Below are 10,909 nucleotides of genomic sequence, written 5' to 3'. Positions count from 1 at the left end.
TTTTTCATTTGTTTGTTGGCAGTAGCTACCTCATCTCGGGATGGAGATAGCTGAGGTGGGTCGCTCTAGGTCCTGAGGGACCTGCTGGGTAGTCGGCACATTCACATCGGTGTTTCGGTTGAGCAGGAGTGTTACTGCCTTTTCCAGTGCTGACGGTTGCCTACTTCGTCTTTAATTAGGGAGTTACCGTCGGATGAGCGGATGGTTGCCGCGCGATGAGTAGTTCGGCCATACTTGTTTAAGTGGAATTGAAATATTCGCGCTGAGCTATCGCATTCTTCTGGCGGAAGGTATCAGCTTTGGTTCGAGACTGAGGGTTGTTCTATCAGTCAGTGAAAGCAGTACGTTTACCTCTGACGACTACGTTGATTACCTGGTTATTTTCATTAAACCAATCCAGGTGTTTATTTTCGACCTGGCCGGGGGTCTCGCTGCAGGGTTTTTTGTAATGACAGCGTCGAAGATACACCATTCGACACTCGGACTTAGGTTGTTTGTTGTTGACACGCACACACACACACACACACAGTAGACACCACTCGTACAATAATAACAGAAAACATTGAACATTTTGCACGACTTACCTTACTGTGCAGTAATGTGAAGGTACAGTATGCCAGTGTCACATCCTGCCCCTTAGGCGACACTCTCATAAAACATGCCGAAATAATTAGACACTCAGGCGTAAAAACATATTTTTACGAGTACGACAACGTCATGTTTCGTATTTATGAAGTTAAATACTGGAATGAAAATCATTTGCATTTATATTCTGTTTATAATGGAATTCTTGCTGATAATTTTAATATATCAAAAAATTGTTTTATTTTTTAAATACTTATTAGTTACTCTTTCATCATTCATGAGCTAATATCTAATATTAGTATAAATATCACTTACATCCTATGTTTATTTAATACCAATAAAAATGGAGCTGATTTTATTCAGATAATGTAAACTAAAAGTTAATTTTGTATGATAATTATCGAAACAGCACAAACTAGAGTCAAGTTTTCGTAATACATACTGAAATTTGTCGTGGTTTCCTTTACGTATTAATATTTCCGACTGTACTGTAGTGGTGGAATGGTTTTAGTTTGCGCACTGGCTATTGTTAGTTGTACTAACCTTTGTGCTCTCACCATGAAATTAATTACACACTCGGATAAACACATACATACACTCGTACACACACACACACACACACACACACACACACACACACACACACCTTTAAAAAATCGAACGAAAAACTCTGTGTATCATAATAAACGTGTGTGAGATTACCGTGTAGAGATGCACTTGTTCCTCTAACCCATGGGTGGACCAGCACGTTGTTGGGGTCACCCACTAGCTGCTGAATACTAAGCATCAGGGGACCAACACCTGTACCATGGCAGGGATGGAGTTGTGTTCATGAAGAGACCAAAACTAGGAGGAATACAAACCATAAAATCTGACTTAAAAACGTGGGAGACCTTAAAAATTTTGAGGATTTCGATTTATATTGTCTACCGCAACATATTATTTTTTTTTATCAATTAAGGTAACTTCTTGTTGTTGATAATGGTATTATGAAGTCTTTGTAAAATTTATATATGAGTAAATGCACACACACACACACACACACACACACACACACTACTTACTACTTTGCTTTCACTCGGAATCGAGTATGACGATCATCCAGCTATGATACAATCATATGAGTTATTAAGGATGTCATCTTGGGTGGTTAGTTCTGAGGTGAATAAAGAGGCCGATACTGGACCGATAGGCTCGATCACAGATGTTGCACATGTGGGGGGCTACTTCTAGTGCGGGATGGGCGGCGGCAGCGTCTTATGGCAATGGCGTTTGTCTGCCTCGATATGCAGTCGGGCTAACTCGAAAGTATTGACACCTTCTCGTGTTGTGCTCCTCAAAGCGTTACGATGTGGAGTAGTCGTCTCCCAGGTGAGGGGGTCGATTTGGCACTTTTCAGGTTTGTCTTAAGACTATCCTTATACCTTTTCAATTGCCCGCCAGCGTTACGTTTACTATTCGTTAGGTGACTGTAAAGAAGCTGCTTTGGCAGTCTACTGTCGTCCATAGGCGAATACTCAAAACACCTCAAAAGTTACGTTTTTCAGCATGATACAGTACCATATATTGCGGAAGCCTTACAGTACCATAAATTTAGCATACTCAAAATTTAATTATGGTTCCGTAAGACTACCATAAGTTCTCGTAACTCTAGTGTTTACCCTGTAAATTAAGTTCTCTTGTCGGACGGTAGATGTCAGTGCAGATGCTCGTTGGCCAATCAACGCTCAGTTAACAAAATCATCAACCAATCACAAGAGAAGGAGAAATCAGCTGAGAGCGACGCACGTAATATTATTGTGTAAACATGGAAGGACCACCAGCCAAGAAGAGACGGCCTAATTTCAGTGAGGCTGAAGTATACGCTCTTGTGACTGAGGTAGCCAAACGAAAAGAAATGATTTTAGGGAAGTTGGACTCAACTAGATGTACACTTCAACTCAAAAACCATGCCTGGGGTGAAGTGTTAAATGCGGTGAATGCTGTTGGTAGAGTCACCCGCAATGTTACTGAAATTCGGCGGAAGTTTTCTGATCTTCGTGTTAGCGTTAAGAAAAAAGCAGCACAAGATAAGAAATATGCTGGTGGAACAGGTAAGTCATAATATTGTTAGCGTGGTTATTGATTGATAATATGAAACAAACTTAACTATGGTTTTTCTGAGGCTTGGTACGATTTTACGTGTTTGTAAACTCAAGGAAGTAAGTAGTGTGGTGGCTCTCCATCGTGAATGAATACACATATTTTCCTTATATGAGCACATTCATTAAAAGAAACATCGTTCTTCGAATTTTTCCGTGTGAGTAAATAGTAAAAACTTTACCGTTCAACCTAATTTTTTTTTCTTTTTACGTGGATTAACCAACCCAGGCACAGTCACTGACCCACGTCGGGGCCTGTAATAATAATTCTTTAGTACTATTAATAAAAATACCTCTTTATTAATAATAATATTAATAATAAATAACCATAAATACCGAAATGAAAACACAAAAAGTGAGAATCAATATACAGTATGTATGTTGTGTTGTTGATATTACGAGAAACAATTGCGACCCTGCAATTGTGTGTAAATGACACATTTAGTCAGATTAGCAACCTTAGACTTGCTCCTAATTTTCGTGATGCCATATGGCAGCAGGGTCTACCATTAGAGTACACATTATGCTTCCAATATCTTCCCACCCGGTAGTCAGGGAAGTCTGTACTACTGTTAATAATTTCCCCACAACTTTTGGATTTTCTTATTATACCTATCATATACATTACACAATTTTAAGACACACTTGTCATTGTGTCGCAACTGACGTGGAACAGCAGAGATAGTTAATATGAGTTTGTGTGGCAGGGCGGCGGAGGCCTCCCGTTGGTAAAGGAAGCTAGGTTAGGTAGGTTTGGTTACTGTTATAAACTACATATTAATAATTACGTTATTTCCGACGGTAATGAAGGTCATAATGTATAAGTTGCCATAGAATTCCTTTTTTTATGTCGTTAATTTTCATTCATCAATAGATTTATATTCATATTTGGTATACATTAATATGTAAATTTTACTTTGTTAGGCTTATGAGTTTGCAACTAATACAGGTTGAAAATTTCTGGCTGCGACTATTTTTTTTGACTTATTTTACCATTTATTGTTTGTTACCTTAAATCTAATTAACTTTTGACATAGATAAAGGAGAATTTTTGTGGCTACAGCTACAATGATAGGTTAGGTTATAATGTTGGAACTATTTCAGTAGATTCCTTTGTAACTATGATTTCTGCCAAATATAACATAGTTAGCGTATAGTGTATGTAACCACAGCTCACAGTAAGACAGTTATTATTTATATTTTCTCTTCAAGGTGGCGGCCCCCAAATTGAAATTACATACACTGCAATTGAAGAAGCAATTCTTCAACTATTAGATCCAGCCTCTATACATGGGATTCCAGGGGATGTTGAAAGTGAAGAACCTATTACTGGTAATTCAGTCAAAATATTTTTCCAACCCCCTGATATATTTTGTTCTTTTCTGTCCTTGTTTTTATTTTAAAAAAACTTTTGGAGACATTTTTTCACATCTTGATTTGGAAATACTGATTTCATATATATATATTTTGAAAAATAACAACACTAGTAAGTTGGTTTCATTTCTAGCTTGTTTATTGCTTCCCTAAGTTATATATTAAATGTTGTTATAACTCGTATGTTAATGGACAAAATTGAGAAGTGCAAATATAAGAAATTTAACGACTAGTTGATATTTAGATTTAAAAATATTTTAAACAAATATATTTAGATGGTCAACACTATTTTTCAAACCATTATTTTTCCTAAAAGCTTTTGTATATTTGGAAATACAGTGTAATATTTTAATTTTACTCTTAACATAGACTTCAATCAACCTATTATACTACATTTCTTTCCAGAAGAAGAAAGAGAACCAACCCCCGGACCCTCAGGAGCTAGGTTTACAGCTACCGGTAGTTGTTTCCGAGAGGAATTTATGTTTCGGCCCGTTCAAGAGAAAGATGATTTTATAACCTGCATTCTGAATGAGGATATACAGGAACATGATATCACAGTGCCCATTGTGCATTTAGAACCTGAAACTTCAGCACCTACAAACATTCCTGGATTTTCATCATCCGGGACATATGAGGTAGAAACATGTAGTTCAAGCAATACTCGTCAACCTATTGCTGCTACCACGGAACAGCGAAGTAGGTCTAGTACCCCTTCTGCCACAGCTGTTAGGTCAACTGTAACTGGTGATTCCACTGGTGAAATGGGTTCACCTCCAATGCCAAGTACCAGCAGAAGTGGCAGGAGGCCACGAACCTCTTCTGCCCGAAAAGATGAAGATCTTCTTCGAGAGATGCTTCGTGTTCAAACACAAATGAGTGACAGTTTTTTACAGCTTGTAGCTAACACCGAGTGCATTGCATCTGCAATGCTATGCATTGCAAGAGTTATGCAGTCGAAAAATCCTATCCAATGATGCTGTGTTTATGGTATGTGTATATGTAGTTGTTTACTTAGGTAAGTCCTTTACTTTTTGTAAATGTGATAATAGCGTAGTTGAAAAGTCATCAAAGACATATTATAAATTTTCCTTTGAGTGATTGTTATGAAGGAAGACGGCATGTTAAAAAATTGTGTAACTTTCACTTGCAGCCTATACTAGTCATGAAAATGTAACAGGAATATTTAGCTCTCCATAAGTTCATTAAAATCACGAAGTTAAGTGAAAGACACACATTTGTCAACTAATAACATGTGTTGCAGTGCTACTACGGGTAATGTTTACCCAGGTTTTGGGTAAAAGTTCCTACCACACTCAAAATTATATGTTTGAAAAGAGGCTCATGTACTTATTTTTATTTTTTAAAGGTTCCTTTATTTTGTAAGACGTAGTCAATTTCCAGTTCAACGAGTTTTATTTATTAGTTTGTAGTTTGCGAAGTATGATTCAAGTAGGTTGAAACAGAAATAATGGTGCAAATTCACCAACAGCCTACTGTAATCGCTGCTATTTAACACACATTAGTCTCCAAAGCGCAAGTTGTTGCATTGGTTCTATCATAAGGATGTGCTGTCTCATGTTACATTTTATAGCTTAACAAGCAAAGAGTATTCTATTTTTTTCTTTATTACTTACAGTAGTACAGTATTGGGTTATAAGTTTCTTTTAATTTACGGGTATTGATGCAGGTAATTCTAGACATATGAAAATTATACTGTATTCCATTCTTAAATCTAAAAAATGGCAACAAATAACAGTAGTTGTATTATTATTTCGCAACGATGTGGTGACCCATGTCAAATTGTGTAGTTTAAGATGCAAACAGTAGCAATATTTTTTTATTGTTAAAATTTCTCAAATATGTTTTATATAAGGATTTTTTGTTTCACAAACTTTAGTGCCTTTGGTATTTAGTAGTATTAAAAGTATACTGTATTGGAATCAAATTTGTTCAAGGATATAGTACATATATTATTAAGGTAAGAGAAAGCCATTTAATTTCTATAAAGAAGTTTATTTTATTATGTACAGTATATTGAAAATAAAAGTTAAATCAATGTACGCTTTATTCGCATTACCTCTGTATACTGCACTAAAAAATACTATTTAAACATAGAGGAAAAATGTATTGGTGAATTGATATTTGATTTTAATTCATCAAGTAAACCAATTACGGACTACATTGGCTCGGACTGCTTGGCCTGTCCCTGCTACAGCTTCAGCTGGATTGTCAATCTCTCCATCATCGTCGACGATGTCGTGGGGAAGTGGTACCCTTCTCATTAAACAATAATTGTGAAGAAGGAAACATGCATTTACAATTTTGGCACATTTGGAAGGATCGTATTGAAGTGATCCACCAGAACGGTGAAGGCATCTAAATCGTGATTTTAGGACACCAAAAGTTTGCTCTACAACTACGCGGGTTTTGGTATGGCTGTTGTTATACCTAACTTCTCCAGGGGTTGAGGGGTTTCTGAATGGTGTCATGAGGAATGCCTCTAATGGGTACCCACTGTCACCTGGAATAACAGGAGTGATTAAAAAATAAGAAATAAATGTACAGCTCAATAAGAAATATAACAAAAAAAATAATTACAATGCCCTTGGGGGAATTAATCCCTCAGCCCACTCGTGTACCTATAAGCAAAAAACATATAAACTATATAGCTGCATTACCAAACAATGAGGCATAATGTATTTGCTTCCATATAAAAATAGCAATATAGCACAAATATTTTAACCATTTTTCAACAACCAACTGTAAGACAAATAAAGATATTAGGTGTGGGCCACTAATTATGTATGTGCCGTCAAGTGTCATAGCTTGGTTTAGGGAAAGTTATTAGGTTCAGCATAGGTTTATAAGGTCAGTGATGTCAAACTTAGTCGATATGCACGGTTAAACATAGCTGTAAAAGTGTACCGTTCCTTAATTCAACAAATGAATGATTTATCATGTACTGGGCAGTTAAGTAAGGTCCTCCTAGCATTAGAGCCTATGTTCCACCTAGTCACATTGATTAGCTGAAATAGGAAAAATCTTAACCGTGCCATTTAAACTTACCAATCAAATAATTATCACCAAAATCACCCGCCTCAAAGCGACGGCGAAGTAAGCACTGGGCCCAGATGAAGGCGTCATGTGTACAACCTGGATACTTGGTGCTGTAGTTTGTGATCAACCCGTTGGCATTACATACTACTTGTACATTGAGAGAGTGGTATCGCTTCCTGTTTACATATGTTCCTTCATTTTCAATTGGGGCTTTTATGGGTATGTGTGTTCCATCAATTGCACCAATGACTCTTGGAAGGTTTCTTATTCTGGCAAAACCTTGCACAGTTCTTGCTATTTGTACATTACCTGTTGGCATCTTTATTTCAAATCTTGCCCTTTCTGTGAGAATTTGGGTCACATCTCTAATAATTCTACTGACACTAGCTTGGGTAAGACCAACTGTATCACCAAGTACATGTTGAAAGGTTCCACTGGCGTAAAATCTTAAGGCAACTAACACTTGCGTGTGTATGGGAACAGCATGAGATCTTCTCGTTCTACGCCTTAAAAATGGATCTAACTCTTCACACAGTCTTAGAATTTCACATTGAGGAAACCTATAATATCTAATTAGATTTTCATCGCTTATATTTATGGGATCCAAAGGGTCCCGATACCTTCGTTCACGTCGTAAAGCTCGATCATGCAGATAAGCTACAACAAGTTCCATTGCAGGGTAACTGGAAAATGAGGTCCAAGTGTTACAGGATCAATCTGCAGGACAAAAAATTATGCAATGGCTTAGAAGTTTGTTACAGTATTGTTTTTATGTTGATACTAACTTATTCAAAGTTTTATCATTAGGCCTAGAATAGAAGGGTTATGCCTGTGAAAAACAAAAATTATGGTCTTAAGGTTTTGCCTGGCTCTTAGGGGTAAAATACTGAAAAATGCACGTGTTAAAATCTCTGTATTCATTTAAAAATGAAAGAAATTGTTCATTATGAAAGTAAATAAGGGTGTTAAAAGCATTTAAAAGACATCCTCTTGCCTCTTGTCTGTCACATACTCGCATTTGAAACTGATTTCTGGTAGGAACAGCAGCCTTCTCCGTTAGCCGGAATCCTTGAAACCCGGAACTTTCTGAAAGCCGTAATTGAAATTTTATCTAAAATTAATTCCCAAAGCATGATTTTGCAGGAAACTTACGGCTTAGGTAAATGACTTTCAGAGAGGCACATTTTCCTGAAAACTATGAGGAAAGTTTCCCAGATAACCGAGAAAATTCCGGAGATGGGGGATATATTTCTGGGTTCGAGAGATGATGTAATGGGCAATTGCAGGAACTACCGAGAAAATTTTTCCATTACCATAAACATTCTGGGGATGAGGGATATTTTCTTGATTTGTGATAACTGTCTCGTTAACGGGAAAACACTCATTCATTCACGGTAGTGCTCTTCACCAATTGTTCCGGCTAACAGAGATCTCACAGTAATAGGTGTTTTACCCCACTAGAATTTAGGTAAATAATCCCTTGCATAATGTTGGCCTGTGACAAGACACATAAGCTATACTAAGATAGCCTTATTCTGGGCAAATTCAAATAAATTGGTTATTGATAGCATAGCCTTGCCTAACCTAAATGACAAATCACTTCTCTTAAATTACTCATTTAGCCTAGACCCTGGTGTTTTCCTTTCAATGTTGGTAACATTTGGTCTGAATTGTCTTCAAGTTCATACAAGAAACAACAATTTAAAACCTGAAAATATATCGGATTAGCCGTAAATTTTCTTAAATTAATACTCTACCTATGATAATGTTCAAGGAAAGTCTGGAACTAGGCCTAAGGTAGCTGCTAGACAAAGTGTCTCACTGACGGCCTGACGCTCACCAAAAAACCATGTACACATTCTCTAGCCTAACCTAACATACCATAACATAACATAACCAAACCTATCTATCTAACCTATACCCTATTAGTATAATTTCTTATTTAAATAATCCTCATGTTCTAACTAAACGAAGTAGGCCCCATGTTTAAACATTTATTTGCCTAAGACTGAAAAAGCAGTTATATAGGCCCCTATTAATTTTTGCTAGCCTATGGAAATTTATAGCCTTTCATGTTATCATACTCTATATACATAAGAAAATAGGCTAAGGCTATTGGTTGAATATTAGAAAAACAAGGCGAAGTCTTGGCAGGAATGTTCACTTGACCTCATATTTGGCTTTCATTACTGAGGGATATTTACGGCTATACAACATTAATAAGTTCTATCTGCAAGTTTACTCAGTCATAAAACATATTTTTACCCTAAGTGTGAACAATACAAACCTTCTGTTTTGGTAAGAAATACTTTATAATGTGTAAGAAGACAAAAGATGCGCCTCTTCCAAACTGAGACAAACACAAACACTTATTATACAACAAAAAAGTTACGAAAAAGACAAAGTGAAATATTATATTTCAGTATGTTGATGTACAAAACATTTTCTTCTTTATTCTATGATAAAACAAGTCTAACAAGCATTATTACAACATATATTATTATTATTTTCTATACAATCGGGAATTAGTCACTACTACATCCGGGTTGAGAGTGTTACACAACCTCGGGAGCTGGTGTAAGTTACTTGCGTTAACTTACGGAGTTCGATGTCAAATATTGGTTTTGAGTATACCATCTGTGTTTTGAGTATACCATCTGTGTTTTGAGTATGCCATCTGTGTTTTGAGTATACCGATCTGAGACTGTAAGTCCAGTTACGGGGTAAACAAAGACATACAGTCCCATAAATGTTTTTGAGTATCCGGCCCCTTATGTTCGTTTTTCATGAATAATGGTAGCCTCGATGCTTCTACAGTTGGTGTCAGTAAGAATACTGGCATTTGTTCTCTTGTCTTCCCAGCGAACTCGGAGGATGGAACGTAGACTACGTTGGATAAAGTTATCAAGTGCCTTGAGGTGCCTCCTGTATGTGACCCAAGTCTCGCTGCCATATAGAAGGGTGGGGAGGACCACTGCTCAATATACGTACAACTTTGTAGATAATTTCAGCTCCCTAGAGTTGAAGACACGGGTTTCGAGTCTGCCAAAGGCGTGAGATGAACATCTGATGCGATGCTGAATCTCCTCTTCGATTTCCACGGCGGTGGACAGGTGGGAGCCGAGATACCGAAAGTGGGTAACATTAGAGAGGGTAGTACCGTTAAACTGAATGGATGATGGAGGTGCGGCTGAATCAGGGGTGGGCTGAAAGAGAATCTGAGTCTTATGTATATTCACCTCAAGGCCAAAGTGTGTATACTCATCTGCGTAGATGTTCAGGATCTACTGTAAGTCGCGTTCAGTGTGAGCGACAAGGGTGAGGTCCTCTGCATACTGAAGCTCAGTATTGAAGCTGTCGACACCTTTGTTCCTGCCTGGAGTCGTCTTATGTTGAAAAGACCCTTCATCCACTTCTCGATGGCCACTCCATCCCCCCGGTTAAATTGACGCTGGCACGAGTAAGGAAGGCAGCCATGAAAATGGAAAAGAGAGTTGGTGCCAGTACACACCCTTGTTTAACAAGAGGGCTTCCCTGTTGACCGAGTCGAAGGCCTTGGTTAGGTCGATGAAAACGATGTACAGGTCACAATGCTGTTCTCTGCACTTTTTCTGTATCTGGTGGGCAGCAAAGATCATGTCAATGGTGCCACGTGATGGTCTAAAGCCACATTGAGATTCTGAAAGGAAGTTTTCCACCTCAGGAAGAAGTCTGTTTAGGAGGATTGGGGCGATATCTTGCCAGCTCCG

The 10,909-nt window shown here is 37.6% G+C and overlaps 2 protein-coding genes across 3 annotated transcripts; one reads left to right on the top strand and one right to left on the bottom strand.

Moving 5' to 3' along the window:
• Positions 1–2,156: 2,156 nt before the first annotated feature.
• LOC121875062 (nuclear apoptosis-inducing factor 1-like) lies at positions 2,157–6,159 on the top strand. Of its 2 annotated transcripts, XM_042379410.1 has the most exons (3): positions 2,159–2,678; positions 3,939–4,058; positions 4,506–6,159. In XM_042379410.1, exons 1-3 carry the CDS (start codon positions 2,393–2,395, stop codon positions 5,075–5,077), a joined length of 978 nt encoding a protein of 325 aa, XP_042235344.1. In that variant the 5' UTR covers positions 2,159–2,392; the 3' UTR covers positions 5,078–6,159. The 2 variants fall into 2 exon arrangements, with proteins under 2 accessions (XP_042235345.1, XP_042235344.1); XM_042379411.1 differs by lacking the exon at positions 3,939–4,058 and having other exon boundaries at positions 2,157–2,678.
• Positions 6,160–6,259: 100 nt separating this feature from the next.
• On the bottom strand, positions 6,260–9,499 carry LOC121875061 (putative nuclease HARBI1). The gene is made up of 4 exons (XM_042379409.1): positions 9,470–9,499; positions 8,173–8,246; positions 7,170–7,877; positions 6,260–6,624 (listed from the first exon to the last, which is right to left on the bottom strand). Exons 3-4 carry the CDS (start codon positions 7,831–7,833, stop codon positions 6,260–6,262), a joined length of 1,029 nt encoding a protein of 342 aa, XP_042235343.1. The 5' UTR covers positions 7,834–7,877; positions 8,173–8,246; positions 9,470–9,499.
• Between the last annotated feature and the right edge of the window lie 1,410 nt (positions 9,500–10,909).

The sequence above is a fragment of the Homarus americanus genome, unplaced genomic scaffold, assembly GCF_018991925.1.
Source record: "Homarus americanus isolate GMGI-L3 unplaced genomic scaffold, GMGI_Hamer_2.0 scaffold49719, whole genome shotgun sequence".
NCBI lineage: Eukaryota > Metazoa > Arthropoda > Malacostraca > Decapoda > Nephropidae > Homarus > Homarus americanus.
This window is presented reverse-complemented; position numbering and strand designations above follow the sequence as displayed.